Source organism: Pygoscelis adeliae, unplaced genomic scaffold, assembly GCF_000699105.1.
Source record: "Pygoscelis adeliae isolate BGI_AS28 unplaced genomic scaffold, ASM69910v1 Scaffold149, whole genome shotgun sequence".
NCBI lineage: Eukaryota > Metazoa > Chordata > Aves > Sphenisciformes > Spheniscidae > Pygoscelis > Pygoscelis adeliae.
Window position 1 is genome coordinate 2,339,594 of NW_008825494.1, and position 17,946 is coordinate 2,357,539.

At 40.5% G+C, this 17,946-nt stretch overlaps 1 protein-coding gene across 1 annotated transcript in view; it reads left to right on the forward strand.

The window, feature by feature from the left end:
* The window catches only part of SLC9A7 (solute carrier family 9, subfamily A (NHE7, cation proton antiporter 7), member 7), a 47,562-nt gene extending 29,848 nt beyond the window's left edge, over positions 1–17,714 (forward strand). The window contains exons 14-18 of the mRNA XM_009331306.1: positions 541–600; positions 5,278–5,341; positions 7,891–7,973; positions 11,335–11,440; positions 17,292–17,714. Coding sequence (XP_009329581.1) covers positions 541–600; positions 5,278–5,341; positions 7,891–7,973; positions 11,335–11,440; positions 17,292–17,540 — 562 coding nt within the window. The 3' untranslated portion in view covers positions 17,541–17,714. The remainder of the gene's footprint in view (positions 1–540; positions 601–5,277; positions 5,342–7,890; positions 7,974–11,334; positions 11,441–17,291) is intronic.
* The last annotated feature ends 232 nt before the right edge of the window (positions 17,715–17,946 follow it).

The window sequence follows — 17,946 nt, forward strand, 5'->3', positions numbered from 1 at the left end:
AGGAGTAAAAGCACACTCTGCTATGACTGGAGGTTTATCATGTTGAAGATTGTTAGTTAAACCAGCTGAGTGATTTAGTGTGTGTTACCAGTTGTGTTGGACTGCTCTGGAACTAGGCGGTAGTGATGGCCTCTGTCATGACTTTCTCTAATGACTTTTTCTCTTTTAGACCACGTGCAGGTCTGAAGTGGTAGAAATTGTCTTAGATTGGCTCTGTCTCTGTGTAGCAGCTCTCTTGAGAGCTGTTGAATTTAATTTTCTGGGGGAGGTAGCCTGTCACGAATACAGGTGTTTTGCCAGCCTGAATCTGAAGGAATGAAGAATATTACTGGACATCTCAATCATAAAGTGCTGCTGTTGTTAATTTTTATTTTATTTTTGTCATTTTGTCATTGTTCTGCCATTCTTATTGTTGTATACTTTGTCTTTTTTGATTGGTTAGGGGGTTTTGTTGGTTTATTTTGTTTTGCTAGGGAGCTCTGTAAAGCTACCATCTCATGAGCATTTTGTTACTCACATTGCATTCTTGTACTGTACCAGAGTTGGTGACCGTGTTCCGTCGGTGGAAGAGATGAGTGAAAGCCGCTGGCTGTATTTCAGGTGACACTGTGCTTTCCTTTATACCAAATTAACCTGGTGCTTGGCTTTCTTCATCTTGATAACACTAAGTGTGTGCTCTTTTTCTATACTATGGCATGCTGCTGCTGCTTCTCCTTTTCTGCAGAGTGCCGTAGATGTTCCTCAATTCTGAGTCTGTTCTCCTGAGCTGGGAGAGTGTGGATCACACATTGTGTCTTTAGCTTAAAAAAACAAACAAACAAAAAACACAAAACACCACATCCTTTAACTCTTGTGTATGGGTAATTAATGAAGCAAAATTAGTGTCTTTGTCCTGGGAAGACTTGAAAGCTGATAAATCATGGATGCAATCCTATGATCCTTAATCACACAGGTATTCTTAAGTATTCATTGGGGTAATTTCATACAACTGCTCAGGTTGGAAGGGACTTCATGGTGATTTAGCCCAGCCTCTTTGGGGATGTATTTTAAAAACTAAGGGTTATCACGTTGCTTTATAGGAAGATGCTAATAAGAGTGGAGATAAACCAATCTTAGTCTTCTCCAGTTGATGGTTTCTAGAACTGATACAAGGATAGAGAAAGAAGGGGGGAAAAAAAAAATCTGTAACTGGCAGCTATAGGAGAGTGTGTATTTGTATGCACGTGTGTGCGTGTGTATAAATATATACAGAATATGTATATAAAGAAAACTTTTTGGGGTGGGGCAATGGTAAGTTTTTCATGTATCCTGTCACACTTGTAGGTTCCCAGCCAACTACTAAATTTGCCAGAGGTACAGTATGTTAGCTTGTACAGAGAATTTGAGAACTATTATCTATTAATATGTATTATCTATTACAGTCAGTCTTGGCTGTTGCTACACTTAATTACATATGCTAGAATGTAATAAAGCCTGGTATTTTGATAACTTGTCATCTGTGTTGCAGGGCCTTGGAAAGATTTTTGAAGTATCAGAAGTGGTTCCACCCATTTTAAAATGACATAGTGGAGAACTTGAAGTAGTTCTATCTGTTTTGGTTTTTTTACCATTCCTTTCCATACACTTAGTTTCCACTTTGCATTCCATGTTTTGTGTGTCAACCATTTTCTACCACACTGCTTAAATTACTGAATTATACATAGGCTTAGTTTTTGAGGGATTAAATCTGAGTAACTAGTCTCCTACATGTGATGCTGGAGTTCTAGCTGTAGAATAAGGACCAAGAAGGTCAGGAGTCAGTTAAGAGCAGAAATGCAGTGCTTTGCTATATTGGGTGTTAGGAGCTCAATGGTAGTCCCTTTGCTATTACAGAAAGCCTTTTATGCCTTAAAAACAAAAAGATATTTTAATTAGGGAGGAGTGAAGAACTGTACTTAAATTGGATTTTTACTGTAGCATACTTTTGTCTGCAGATTCCAGTATAAACTTCCCAAGGCAGAAATAAAGATGGCTGAACTTTATGTACTAGTAAATGTCTGTACTGAAGTATTAAGGTATCTATCAAATACCGAATTGATGCCAATGGGGGAAATAGAGGGATTTTTTCATCAGTTTTGGGATATATATGCATTGTTACAGCTGAAAGACTGCTCGTTATCTTCATCTGACATCTGCTTTTTCAGAGTGAGTTACTTGAATTGCTACTGTACACCCTCAGGGAATCCACACACAACTGCTGCAGTGGGCTTTCAGAAAGGGTGGAGAGGAAAACAAAGATGCCTGCTGGCATCTGCACTGCCCTGGCTTTGGCTGTCCTGCAGCCGACGTGCCCCCCAGTCCTCATCACGCAGTCTGTGCCTTTTCAGCAAAGCACTGTTTGCAACCAGAGCTTGCTTGCTCGCCTGCCTTTCTGCTAGGGGGTTTGAGCAGAACACCACAGTCATTAGCAAGGCTGCACTCTCTGTGCCCCTGATCTCTGAGAGGGGATCTGCATAAATCAATCCAGTAACAATTTTTCTTAATTTAAAAACCAATTAAATAAATGAGAACTGATATTGGCCTTTACAGCACATTTAAATTATGGGAAGCTTTTTAAATGTACTTAAGGATGTGAGATGGATTTTTTTTCTTTTAACCACCAGGAAAAAATTATGTTGAAGACATACATGCATCAGCTTTACTTGTACTTTTAATTATGGAAGTAAAGTAAGGATGAAGTAACTAAATGTTTTCTGTGCTTCTCTTCACTGTAAAGGAGGTTCGGAGGGACTTGACTGGTTTTTGGTATTGTTTTGTTTCAGGTGATAAAGATGAGGCTTTCTCAGAAATTTGGGGGCAGGGCCTGCAAAAATGTGATGCTTGTCATGAGAGCAGGGTGTATATACCTTGAAAGTTAAACAGGCAGACTTGCTACAAAAAAATAAAGCTTCCTATACAATTCATGCTAGAGTAGAGGATAAGAGACACAGTATGCTGGTTGAAAGGTACAAAAAGTAGTCATGGGAATTACTATGTGATGTGCTATGACTTTTCACTGAAGAGTATGGCCATCCTGCTTTGGTCCTCCACTAAGCCCCCTTCCCCTGTGTAAGGGCAGTTAAAATTCCGAAAACAAATGCACAACCTTGTAAGTCAAGTAAAAGCTGAGACATTCTGAATTGTTTGGTTTTCTTATGTACTGTGAAGTGAATGGGTAGCCCAATGAGTTAAAACTATTTAGGGAATGCAAGCTATGTTCATCTTCTGGAATGAGCTTCTTGAACTCCCTGTTCATATTGCCAGCTGCACGGCTAACATAAGCGTGGTTGCTGTGCATCGTGCGTTGAACCTCCCCAATGTGCAGCTGGAGTTTGGAAAGCCACAAATCTTTTTCTTTTATTCTTATGTGTCCTTATAAAGGAATGTGCAATCTTATATATATTGCCATACTGAGTGGGTTTCCTGATGTTGCTTGTCAGCCTTTTGCGTGAGGCTTCATTAGGTAGCTCGTTCGTGTGCAGAAAACCCTTCTTAGGTCTTCACTGCTTAGTAATAGCCTAAGCAGTAACATCTAAGCCCTTGTAACCTTTCAGAGCTCTTGTGTGTGGCATTTTATTTTAGCATGTGTAACAATCCAGTACCTAACTGTCTGCCCAGTATTCCCTTAAACTAGTGAAGCTTTTTAGTCTGGAGGCTGGTCAGTGCCAATGAATTCCCAGGCCAAATGTGCCTAAGGGTTAAGATGACTCTGTATGTGGAAAAAGGCTGTGATGAGGAAAGGAAAGACTCAGGAAGAAATCCAAGCAGAGGACTGGGTCAGCACTAGCTCTATATGAGGCTGCTGCAGGCTGTCTTAGAGTGGCCTTCTGGATTTTCCCTGAACTACATTGTCATGTGAGGTCTTGGATTGGCCGTGAGTCCACAAGGATGACTTAAAACTTTAGTTCAATGCCTACTTTTCTTCTTCTGTTGTTCTATTAGAAAGTGCTGCCCTGGAAGTTATTTGAAGGTGTTCCCTTTTAGTTTAATCCATGCTATCTTCTGTGCCTGAAGGTAAATCATGTCTGGATCACTACTTGCCTTATGCAAGTACATGTCCCTGGGACACACAAATGATGTGGTCTTACCAGCAAGGTTCTGTTGGTTTCTGGTGATCCTCAGGTATGTTGTATAAACACCGTGGCTAGAAATAGCTGACACAAAGTCTAGGTAACAAAGAAATTGCACTAAGCCAGCTCAGTCCCTTCCAAGAGAGGGGAAAGGAAGAAGTTAGCCGTTTCAGACAATATGTTTTTGTTACTGCGTGCATTTTCCTACACTTACTATGCAACATGGTAGGACTGAAACACAACATGTTTGAGACTGACAGTCTTACCTGACAATCTTACCTAACATTTGCGGTTGAAGGTCTAGGTTCTACAAGAGAGCACAGAGATTAAGGCATGAATAGGATTTAAAACGAGACAAGTCTAATCTTAACAAATAGCTACCCCCAAAACAGACCAGAAGAACGTGAACATAATTACAAGGATTAAATACCCATCTTGGATAGGAGCACTATGTGAAAGGACGGTTCAGTAACAAGATGCTCGCTAACTATGCAAAAGCGAGTAGACAGTTCCTTATTAACATATTATTCTGTAATCATCCACCATCTCGTTATACAGACCCTCCCTCACTCAGGTGGGAGGCTGGACTAGACAGACCTCTTGTTAATCCACTGTGGCTGTGTTGTGTTTGGTAAACGAAACTTGCAGCAAATTAATGAGTCTTTATAAAGTATTTTTGTTGCTTCACACTGCATTAAAATTTGGTGTGTGTGTGTGCTTTTTTTAAATCGTATATTTGAGCCATTCTCAGGCCTATCTGGCAGCTAAGTTATTTGCTGTGTCAAAGATTTAGGCTGGGTTTATCCTTAATCTCTGGTTTCTTGCTGCTGGATGTGAGGGATGTCCTCCACTGAAGAGGATGCCACCCACAGTTCACCTTTTAAGCCAAAAATAGTGTTTGCCAGTATCCTAAAAGAATTGGCAACAAAGGTAAGTAGTTAAAGTTGATGCTGAGATGGAGTTAAGCTGTTATCTACAGGTAGTTGCTGCTTGAGTGAAAAAGTATCTTGTTTATAGCTATGTAACTGCAGGGGAATAATGGACAGCTCTTCCTCAAACTATTCTTATAACCCCTCTGAATGCAGCTTTGCTAGGTGCTTAAAGTGCTTTTAAAATGCATTCTGCCAAACTTACAGCATTTGCAACCCTCAGTAACACCACTTGCTTTGTTTTCTTAATGTTTCTGTAGGGTTGGGGTTGACCCAGATCAGGATCCTCCACCTACTAATGACAGCTTTCAAGTCTTACAAGGAGTAAGTAATTACATAACTTCTCTATTAGGCCGATCTTATTTTATAACTGAGACGATAAAGAACTGCAGAAGCTATGTGCATGGATAAAACCTTTCTCTCCTAGCTGGCAATTCAGTAACGCATTTTACTTTGTTTTTCAGTGGGCATTACTTGAATATTATATTCTGTGGTGTTGGGTGTAATGCTGCAGCATTCAAATTTTTGTGTATACATATATATATATAAAAGGCATCAAAACCCTTCCTAAATCTACTAATACACTCTATTTAACAACGTGCTTTCCTCTTCCCCCACCCACCCAACATGCTTGCTTTTAACATGCTACAGCATAAACAGTCCTCCCCAAGACTGACCCAGGGATAACCCTCTTGGCTTCTGTTCAATAATTCATACCAAATTTTGGTCCTTGGACTTGCTTAGAATCAAAGATTAAATTCGCTAGTCTGATCTCAGCTCCTGTATACCGTACCGCAAGCCAGCTGGATCTTGCCTGTACTACCTACCACCTGTATGAGGCAAAAGGCGCACTGGAAAATTGTCATTTATATTCAGCAAACTGTTGCTGTGAATCTTTAGTGCAGCTTTCTATGTATCAGTAACAACCCGAGAATAGACTTTTTTTCCCTGCAATATGCTATTGGCAAACGAGACTATCTAAAAAATGTTGTTCATAGTAGAAATTTCAATTTTCCTCATCTGTAAACTGAGTGAATTCACAGGAGGAGTGAAAGGTCTGGAAAAAAACAAACCACCCAACAGTTCCTGAGGCTTAACTGGGAGCTTCCTCTGTCCAGACCTTAGTTTACACTCTCCCAGAGTACTGCTTGACACTAATTGTCCAGTAGCACAACTGGTTGCTTACGTAGGAACCTGCTAGAGGAAGTTGAATGGCAGGAAAGGCGGATGACTTTGGACCCAGAGGATGCATAGGGTGCAAGAGTGTGAACTCTGCTTCGTAAACCTCAGGTTGTATGATGCTGGTGTTCACACTGGTCACAGATACATGCATGGGATACTCGCTGTATTTGGGATCAGCTTTCTTATGAGTGGTTTCTCCTGCCTTGTCTTTTTTTTTTGTCACAGGTTGTACAGATAAGAGTTACTTGCTCAGGAAGTATCTCTTCCATTGCAGAAACTGCATTAGGCATCTCTGTGTTCTTTGTAGAAGCCTGTGTCCAGCACACAAAATAGATTCTGAAATGGTGGGTTTGAGTGCCAAAAATGGTGAACTTGCTTTTGTAGCTATCTGGAAGCAACTAGAAGGCCAGCCCTTAAAACACCTTCTACAATGAGGCCGCAGTTATGGCATAAAACCAAGGTTAGGAAGTGGTATCGTGGTAAGATGGCTTTGGCCAGTTCAGACTGAGCTTGTCAGTATTTGAGGAATTGCTTTAACATGAAAAGAGCATGGGTATTCTGTTCTCATTCAGTGTCTGGGTGGAAATAACTTGTTTGCCTTTTTCCCATGTAAACATAGAGCACTTACCCGTTTGTTTCCCTCTTTAGCTGTGCATTGCATTCCTGATGGACTCCATTAGTCAGTTCCCTTTGGATTCCTCTTTCACCAAGCCAGGATTAGCAGCATGTCACAGTTAAAGAAAATATATCATTTGGGAGTGAAAATGTACTAAGCTTTAACTCTTGGTAGATCATGGATTTTTTGCAGATCAGAAGTACACAGGACAATCCCGTCTTGTTCTTTTCTAGTAGTTTGGAAGATGATTCATACAAGGCGTTCTCACTTCAACTGTTTTCCTGCACTTAACTTTGGCCTCCAGCCAAAAAAAACCCAAAAAACCCAACCCAACCCAAAACAGTAACAAAAGTAAAAACAAATGCAGCTGCAGACCAGCTGGTGTGATGACTTGCAGTACAGCTAGTAAAGGGATTATATTTAACACTATTAGCAGTGTTAGATATATCTGAGCTTGATCTAGCACTTACGAAATTTGCGTGACCTTCCTCAACTGTGATTTTATATGGATTCCCTGTTAAGCATTTTCTTTTAAGCGTCATATTTTTCATCAGGTTTGCGAGAGTTTGTCAGGTATGGTAAATTCCCTTATTCTTCCAAGGAAGCAGTAGGCTTAAAGAAAGAACATCAAATAGACCTAGCATTAAGGAAGCCAACCCAACAATGAATAGGGATCAGTCTGGATTATTCCAGTTCATTTATTTGGGGAGGAAGGTGGGGATGGGACATCAGTGAGGCTTATTTGTCAGTTTTGGACTTATTTCTGTATCCATTACTGCATTAACCGTGCAATAAGCTTTTAGACTCAAGGAAACTTGGTGGTAGAGGGCTCATTAAGGTAACTTGAGGGTAATGAAGAGGGCCTACTTCTTCTCTGCAGTAATTTCTGGTCTTTCTAAGGAAAGTAACCTTCTCAATATAAGCATGTCTCTAAATAGCTTTCTTCTGCAGTCTAAGTACAATATTGAAGTAATTTGGCTTTTTTGCACAGGACATTGTAAAATGAATGATTGGAATGTATGATTTGGGTTTTTTCTGCCTGAAATAATTGAATATGTTTTTATCTTATTTTTAGGATGGCCCAGATTCTGAAAGAAGGAACAGGACAAAGCAGGAAAGTGCTTGGCTCTTCAGACTATGGTATAGCTTTGACCATAAGTATCCTTTTGAAAACACAACTTAGCTTCAAGGCATGAAATATTCACTTTTTTCCTTTCCATGTACCCATATGTAGCCTTAAGCACTTGAGAGTGTCAAACAGGAGAAAGATCAAATATTTGACAGGTTCAAGGCACAGAACTGAAGCTTGAACTTGCTGACTCAGAAGACAGACCTTTCCTTTCCTTAATGCATGGTATGTTATACTCGCTGGAGGACAGAAACAAGTCAGTTTTAGGAGCTGAAGTTCCTTCCTAAACAGTAAGACAACGAATTAACTATTTCAGATCCTCTGATTTATTCCATTAATCTGTTCTCATCTTCACTGATGCCTATAGTACAAACTAGTTTTCCAGTTCATTGTACATGTCTAAGCCCCCACTTATTGCTCTGAAGAGCCATCTGCTTTTGTGATGAAGTCCTCTTTGGAAACCCATCGCTGATACGGGAAGTTCTGGAACTAAAAATCTACATGTGATCCAGCTTATTCCCTTCAGTATATCCAGAACTTCCTATGAGTGTTAAAGCAGAGAGTGTCCTTGTGTGTATGTAGTACTGTACAACCTTTCTGAAGCTATTATTATACTATTTAGATAGCCTTGTTTAAGCTTCTGAGCAATTTTTGTGTAGCTGTCCTGTCTTTCCCACTTGTGTCTCTTTTTTTTTTAATCTACTTAGCATATTCTTAATCAGTATATCATACAGGTGCCCCTCCTTAACAGCTTATACTGACTTAGTGGAAAATGGCAAAGATAATCTTGTGGCCATGGCAAGTCACTTATACCCAGAAATTCAAAGAAGTTTCAGTTCTTGATTCCTAGTAATTTCTGGGGCAGTTAAATATATGTAAAAAACTGTGACAGGGCCTTAATCTTGTTGCAGCTTGCATCTGAGAAGTGAGTGTTTTGCTGGGGTCTTGGCCATTGGTTGATGAGAGATTGCTGGCCTGGCTAGAGCACAGTAATTTCCTTCCATGCCTTGTGCATCAAGATTTCCCACCCAGGGAAACCCAGGTATAGCGCTGAAAGCATTCAGGTCCTAATAGCACTTGCCTGTTCAGGATAAGATCTGTTTGTGACTGATGCGTTCAGATGCAGTGGTATTGGGTCAAAGCCCAGAAGGGAGTGTATGTGCTAGTTTAAATACTCATAAAAGTTAGTAATTTCAAGTTAACCCTTTGAGCTTTAGTGGCTGGTGTCAGTGTATTGAAAAAAAGACTTCTGCAGTAAGACCACGGAAGGATCTGGCTGTGGCTGACTGCTGCTTTTTTGTCCTTTTAAGAAGGAAGCAGAGCTATCCTCTTCCCCTGCCTTTACAAAAGGGATGTCCCCAATGAGAAAAGGAGTCGTTGGCAATGCTGACTTCCCCTCAGCTGATGCTAGCACAAGTGCAGTCCCTAGCAGCTGCAGCAAGGGCTGGGGGAGTGCTAGGTGAAAATTACAGCTTAATTAGCTGTTTTGCAGAAACTTAAAGGGTGCTGGTAGTGCACTTGCTTTTTCAGTGGTGACTAGCAATCTTTAGGGAAGGTTTCTGTGAAGTTTGTGCCAAGGAAACTGATATCCGGAGGCAGAACTGTCTTACTGTATCTTAGAGGTAAAATTCTGCTCCTTCCGATGCAAGGAGGCATTCAGATAAACATCGGCTGGGTGGGCTTAAATTGCGTGGAAGGGATGATCTTTAGAATTGCCACCTCTATACCCATGGCTAAATGTCAAAATATTTTTTGCTGATGCATTCACTTGGTTTGTGGGTAGAAAGGCAGATTGTCTCAAAATTCACTCTTTGCAAGGGAACTTAACTTGAAAAAGATGCGAGTAAGATGCACTTGGCAGTGTGCTCCAACGCTGGCTATTGCCTGCAGAGCTCTGTGTGGATGGATAACTGGGAACTTCATTCCTGTGGAACGCAGAGTTCATTTAATGTCATGGGCTGTTCCCTGGGTTCACCCACAATTGTTAAATACGAAGAAAACTGCAACTTTGAGGAAGTACCAGATGTCTTTTACTGGGGTTGTTTTATTATGACTGAGTCACTGTGTGCCTGTCTGCTACAGGGCAATGCAGGGGCTGGTAGGTTAGTGTAAGCGGGAAGAGTTTATTTCTTTCCAGGACTGGGTGTAGCCACACTGTTACTGGGGGAGGGAAGGAGGAAATATAACTCTGCAGTGGCATAATCGAGCCGTTATGTGCTCAAGTAAACAGGCTCTGCTAAAGGGGAGGGATACATCTCTGCTAAAACAGCCCCTTTTTTTTAACCCCCTCTTTCCCCCAAGCACCTGATTTGTTGTGAGCATCAGGGAAACTGTTAATTTCACAAGTGGACTTGATTCTCTCTGTGCTTAGAGGCCTAAGAAAGTAACTTGAATAACAGCAATATATATTTACATTTAAAATAATCAGACTGACTTAAAACAAACAAACAAAAAAAACATTAAAAAAAAAACCTTCTGGTCCTGATTTCAGACAGTGTTTGGAAGTCTTAGCGCTTTCCTCCTGAGCTCTGCAGCATGCTGCTCTGTAGCAGGGACACCTTTTTTGACTCTTGAGCATTTTCTCAGGCATATCATCACTCTGGAGTACTAGCGTGAACAAATACGGATTTACCTGGGGGCAGACCTATGAGCAGAGGTGTAAAGACACCTTCCTTTCCCACCCCCGTGCCCTCTCAATGTAATCTAGGTAGCGTTGCCTGGGCAGATGCTTTCCTTCCATGCTGTGTTACGTGGTTCTTGCCATACAGCTTTTCCTTTGCCTTTCTGAGGCTCTATGTGGTACGTATATGTGCACTGCAGAGATGTCTTTGAGCCTTGCCAGAGTAAGATCTCTGGCTGCATCTCTGTGGCCAGTGACCAGCTAGCAGTGGACCAGTTCAGGTGGCTGCATTGCTTGGAGGGCGTTGGATGGGCAGTATTTCTTTATTTCGCTGTGTTGGGCCACATAGGTGTGTCACCTTGTTATCTCTAGCTTGCAATCTCAACACCATGCTCCCATCTGCAGAGCAGAAACACCCTTGGACCTATTAACATTAAAGCACTTGTACCTCTGCTTGCTCCTTTTGGCTCGAGAGAGCCCAAAACCTGGAAACGCTGCAACTGCTTGAAACTTTAAGAAAAGAGGTAGCTAGTTCCCCTTGCAGTAAATGTGTGGGTAAAGAAACTGACTTTAAAAGGATCAAGGGAAAAATGTTGGGGGGAGATGTTTTTCATTTATTTGTTTACAAATGCAGATTTTTTCCAATGGATGTTTTATATACAGTTATTGAGCAGCATATAGGTCGAAGGCAGAACCACATTTATGTACAATTGTTTTTTATTTTCAGTAGTGGTTTTCCAGCACTGATGTGTTTTCCTTAACTACTTAAGTTATTTAAAGCCAATTCTCACTCACAGTGGCCCTCCGTTAACCACAACTCTACCCAGCTGGTGTGGCCTGATAGCCCGCTGTCTGACAAGTCCCCAGGTTTATGATGTAAGTAGAATGACTCAATATTTTGTGTTTTATTTAACTTCAGCAAAGCAGGTTCTTTCTTTTTAGGCAAAAGGTTGGTATGATATGCGTACTGCGAGAAAGTGCTGGTTTGTCCCAGGCAGAAAAGATTTAAGATACTCTTCCCTGAGGCAACAGCTTCTGTTAGTAGAAATCAGAGATGATCTTATTGTTGAAATACTACATTAAAAAAAATAACATTTAAGGATATTGGAAAATTACAGGCCGAGTCAATAAACCAGTTCAGTGAATCACTTCAAAATATTCAGTCCCTTATCAGCACTTTTGGACAAGATTCTTTTCCTGTTACTGCTAAGGTTGCGTTGAGGTCTCCTTCAGAGAAGACACTGACACATTTACCCATGCTGGAAAGAAATCTGGTAGAGCTTCCCTTCATTGTTTCCACTGTGAAATTTGAGATCATATTTCAGAGACCGTTAATCACTTACTTAACTCAGTCTAGCAGGTCACTATACTGTCTTTACAGCCATGTCTTGCAATAATTAATGCTTCATTCTCCTATTACTCTTGCAGGATCCTGATACATGTCATTCCTATCTGTACAGTGCTTCTGAAATGTACAACTTTTTATGAGCTGCTTGTAAATAAAACCATAGTACTATGTGGGATCACTCAAATTTGCAGGTTCTCTGGAACGGTGACATCTCTGCTATGTTCGAGTAGTCTTGGACCAGATTTCTATTAATCTTTTCCTAGAGAGTTATGAATTCCACTTGCAACTTTGAAATACTTCCCTGCATTTCTTTCTGATATCACTAGCATTTTACTTTTACCTGACAGTAAAATTTTAAAGAAATTTGAAATGTCTGCTGCCTATTTGGAGCTATTAGTAATGCAAGAAATTGGCCTTGTTCCCATCTTTGCAATGCCACTGGAGATCTTAAAACAGATCTAGGCTGGAAGGCATCCATCAGACCAATTAGCCTACTTGTGTGTTGCCCATGTGTCTATCTATGTATGATCTTATAAGATTAGTTGTCCAGTAACTGAGGATCTAACCAGAATGAACATGCAAGCTTTGGCTTTCATTGTCTCTAACAGTTGGGCTCTTTTTTTTCTCTTTACTCCTCATTCTTAGCTACTACCACGTGTGGAAAATTATTCTTTAATTGGATTGGTTCTCTCTCTCTCTCTCTCTCTCTCTCTCTCTCTCTCTCTCTCTCAGTCTTAACTTCTTCATTAAAAATGCTTATAAGGCTGCATACTTTGTTAAGGTGTATAATGTGGAACTTTCACATTGTATTCTCTTTTCTTGTTCCTATTTCGGTGCATTGCTGCATTAGTCTTAGGAAAGACTATAATTTTGAGATTTTATTTCTAGCTTCTTTTCAAGATTTCCAAACTCTGCAGTTGCTTTATTACTGCTTTTCGTTTCTTTGCATGGCTGGCTGTGCTATAGCACTGTGACTGTACCATTTTATTACTGGCTAAAAAGCTGTGGAATCTTTTGCCTTCCTGTTAAGTGCAGGTGAAGCTACTGAGAGAGCCGTGTCTTTGGGGGGACAGAAACTGCTTGGAATAGCTGTGCTTTTGTGAGGTATTTCCAGGAAAATGGAATGGTACATCTGAGAGAATTAAAGACTATAGACTTTGAATTAAACACACAAAAAGTCTGTAAATACTCAACAGGATGTAACATAGCTGGAAAATATGTTTCAAAAAGTAGTAGTAAATCCTAGATCTCATTCAGTGCATGTCTGAGCAGTTATGACATCTACATAGAGAAGAAAGCGTACAAGTATGTGGCTGTATTGACTGTATATTTGTGTATTGTTTTCAGCTTTTGTTGGGTTTTTTCCCTGTGGCTTTATTACAACTTTATTTAGAATTCATTTTCGCTTCCGTGAGTGGCAGTACATCTTTTTTAATTAGATGCCAATGGGGGGTTTTAAAGTCTGAAAGTCAAACAATGTTATTACATAGTCCACCTACAACCTATTCCAAAATATGAGATTGTGTCATCTAAGCTTGAATTTGCATGGTGTACATGTAAGGTTCTGAGTCAGCATGCAGGGGTGAGGTACAGTGGATTTTTTCCAGAGCTGTCGCTACTATTCCTTGCTGATGTTCTCCCACTGCTTTAAGACTGCGCCATTAGGCTCACCATTAAGTGCTTCCCACCCAAACAGAATCGAAGTCAGAACTTAAAAGCATGAAAGGCTGCTGTAGTTAGTATTTAAAATTATCATTTTCAAAAATTCGCTCGTATTTTTCTCTCCTGGTGTTATTTTCAGTGCACGACCATTTGGCAGGGCTTTCCAATTTATCCCAAACTGATGTCGGTCACTTTTTTTTCTTCCCTTTTGACATGTCCTTTGAAACTTTTAGTAATTCTGTTTCATCAACCATTTACCCCATTTGGAAGAAGCACCTGTGTTATCATCTGCTCTTCCTGATGAAGCACTCCCTGGGGAGTTGGTTTTTTGTTTGCTTGCTTGTTCAGGGGGGTGTTTTTCTGTCCTACACGTGCTCCCACCCATTTTCTTTTTTTGAAAGTTTAGTTCTTGTACCATACACAGTGTGACAACTTGGCATGAAAGTAGAGGGAATTGAATTATTTTTCTAAATATGCAAACCCAGTAAAGAAACTTCATTTGCAGTCTATATATAAGTCTTGGAGGAGGTAACTCTGAAAATTAATAAGAAAACTGTTCAGCCATGCCTCCCCCCTCCCCTTTCTTAGTGCTTCTAGCTTCATAGCAAAAATTGTTTCATTTCCTTGGTGAATTTGAACCCAGCTGAGAAATAGAGACACTCTAAATGGAGCATCAGATTTAAGTTGTAATATATTTTGCATGCATGCTACTTGATGCTTTTGCTTTGGAGCCACTTCTGATGCAAGTTTTGTCATCCGTGATGTCTGTGTTGTATTCAGCACCAGCAGCGTACGTGATGGCTACCAGCGCTTTGTATGTGCGGCGTATTTTGCATGTGCTTCTTTTTGCACTGCTTTAGGAGGCAATAAAGACGGGCTTTGTAAGCAGTAACTCTAAATAAGCTTTAGCTGTTTTAACGTCTCCAGCACGCATTCTTAGGAGCATGAGCAGATTTTACCACAGATGGAACAGAATGCTGTGAGGTCCCTCAGGGTTATGGTCAGCACATCAAAGCAAAATTCAGTCTTTTGTAGGTTTCTGGGTTTAGATACTTAGCCATTCTAGTTTGTCAGTTTAAGCAGTGAAGTTCAGACCTATGTTTTTTGGGTGAATTGAAGCTATTCCTGCAGAACTGTAGGGGATTGCAGAGGCCAGTTTAGGGTTATTCTTGGAAGAATTTCAAGTCTCTAGGGATCTACTTGGATACATTTCCTGTCTTTCTTGAAAGAATTGTTCATGCTGCATGAAGCATAGTAGGTTTATTCACCCATCCTCTTTGCTTGCAAACATAGCAAATCCGTATACTACATAGGATTGATCATGGATGTTCTCTGGGGAAATATAGGAATTAAATTGCCTGCTGCTTGCAGTGCTATTCAGAAGTGAAATAAGTAAGTGGAACTTGGCTTGTACAAGGCAATGTTTGCTCACTGTGTTGAGAGAAAGCTCGATGTTTTCTCTGGAACTGATCATGTTTACGTACGTGTAACTATAGCCTGGGACAAACCAGCAAAGACTGAGTTAGGACTTGCCGTAGAGTATAAAGGCTGTGGCCCTCTCCTTTCGGTGTCGTGCTTCCAAGAACTTTTCAACCTTTTGGGGAAGCTCAAGTGTAGTGTGCGTTCTTACCAGTTTCTTATCTGATAGGTGGCTGCAAGGATTCGCTGTTAAATAGCATTGCGGAGACAGGAGATTGCTTTGGGAGCTTGCTGCAGCTGCTTCGCACGTGGCCCTGGTATCGCAATACCTCCTGGTGTGCTGTTAACCCTGCCTTCCCCTCCTTGGTGCCTCTCCAGGGGCAAACACCACGAAAGGCAACTTGTGATAGAGCTTCTCAGCTTCTTCGACTTCTTAAAACATAACCAGTCAACCGTCACAAACTGCCTGCTTCTTACTCGTTTTTTTGCTTTTCATCTTTATTTGAATGCCTCTTCTTCAGAAACCGAATATATAGGGATATCAGATTTTCATAAGCAGCCGATTATTTTGTGTACCTTTTTTAATCATCTTGGTCTTGTCCCTCAGACTTTCACTTTTCTGCAATGGAAGGCTTGTAAAGACTGTTTCTGCCGCCTATGGCAGAGATTAAAGGGTTCAGCTTTTTTCTTTTTAAGATAGTGACAGTAGTTCAGTGTTTTCTTTGCAATCAAAGAAAGCAAGTGTCCTAAACTGTATTTGCTCTTTGAGATCAGTGCTCTCTATCACAGTAACCCTGTCTCTAATAAGTAATGATAAATTTGGATGCCACGAAGGTTCTGAGAAATTAGCATTCATTCTAAGTAGGGCTTGTCTTGCACCCGACACTGAACTGCACCACCTCTTTCGTTGGCTTTGGTAAACTCCTGACACCTTTTCCAGTCCTCATTAGTTACATATTCTGTATCATCTAGAGGCTTCTGCTGCTTTATTTTGGATGATTATCATTCTGAAATAATGACAGGAAGCTTTCCCAGGAAGTTTTATTTAGCCAGGCACTGCATCTTTCATCACGAACAGGTTAATCAACATTTTCAATCTCAAGTGCCCTGAACTCCCGTTCTGCAATACAGGTAGGGCTTTCTGGTCAGGCTGATCACTGGCATCCTATCTCACATAGCCTGTGTCCTCCTTCCTCTGCCAAAGTGGAAGAAAATGATGGATTTTGAGAATGTAGTCTGGTCGGTGTCCAGCCTACCAAGGAGAAAAGCAACACACACACTCACATTTCAGCTCTCGCTAAGCAGTATGGAGCTATTCACATGAGGAAATAATTACTGTCAGTTGCAAGAAAGCAAGCTTATAGTACTGATAGACTTTTCAGATATGAGGAAGCCACGCTTTCTGACCAATTCAGCTGTTTTGCCTTTTACCAAGTCCATGTTAAACAGGAGTGAAACATGGTACAATTGCTCGCTGTTGTATTATGCTGTGTAGACAAATTAAGTTGTTTTGTTACACTTCAGCAATTTGTAGTCTCTGACCTTATATTTCATCCCATCTCTGCCAAAATAAATTCACAGGGTTTTGTGAGCCACTTTCTTGAATGATTTTGAAAAGAAAACATATCAGAACTAGTTACAAGAAAGTGCTTGCTTTATAGTTTTGTATCAGCCTTTCATACTTCTATGGCTCAGGAGCGTTCCTAAGAACTAGGTCAAGTAATTCTCTATTTAGTACCAGGTAAGAGTAAGCAGATAGTTTAAAAGAGTGTCGTTAGTTTTTGATCTATAACAAAAATTTGTTGAGGAAACCTTGAATATAAAGAATTTGGGCCTAATGAGTTCTTACCAGTTTGCATGACTCTTCTACTAATGAACTTGACTAATTAGCAACAGATGCAACTCTGACTTTGTATCTGGAGTGACTTAGTTGTGCTTGGTCTCCAGTCTTTTTCCTGTACTGCCTTCTAAATTGTCATGCAAAAACCAGTGTATACTGCTCATCTCTCCTGTACTTCTGGTAAACTTCCAGTGTTATTAAATCCCTAGTTACCGGTTTCATAATCTAGTTCTTGGATTCAGCTCCCCCTCATCTCTCCACAATAGCGGTAGTTATACAGGGAGCAGTAAGCTGATTTGCAAACACCGGGTTCTAGGTTATTTTTAACATTTCTTAAGGTGGAACTTTACCGCTTACTGCTTCTGTATTGACACTTAGGTAAACTCTTCTGTTCAGTTACCTTCTTGGCAAAGACCAGATGTTGTGCACTGTACAAAGATTTTTCTTTTTTTTTCCAGAATCAAGAACAGCTTAGAGAAGAGGATTCTGATTTTATTCTGAATGATGGTGACCTTACTGTGACATACGGTGATACAACAATAACTGCAAACGGTTCTTCTGGCCCCCATACAGCTACCACTAGCCTTGACGGCAGGAGAACAAAAAGTAGTTCAGAGGAAGCACTGGAACGTGATTTGGGAGCAGCAGATCATGAAGTTACAAGCAGGGGTACCCGGCTAGTATTTCCTCTGGAAGATAATGCATGATTACTGACTCAGTAAAAATAACTCTTGCTCTGTGGATGGATCAAGGAAGACTGCAGGCCACTGTGTCACTTGAGGTGGGGATGTTTATTTAAACAAGTTAACACGCGTAAGTGGTTTTACTAGGGTATGAAGATGTCACCTATTTTTTACTCAAGATGCTGACAGTGGGGTTTTCTAAATGTCTGAAAATAGACGAATGAGGAAACTGGTCATTCTCCTCTTTTCAACCGCATATTGAATCCAAGTATAACTAGCATGCTGCAATTGTCTTGTTCAGCTGCAGCAGCTCTCTCTGAAGAGAGGTACATGAACACATTGTCATATAACTGAGCTTGTATTGGCTTAGCTTGGGAATGTGGAAGAAGAAATATAAACACGATAATTATTATGAGATAAAAAAGGATGG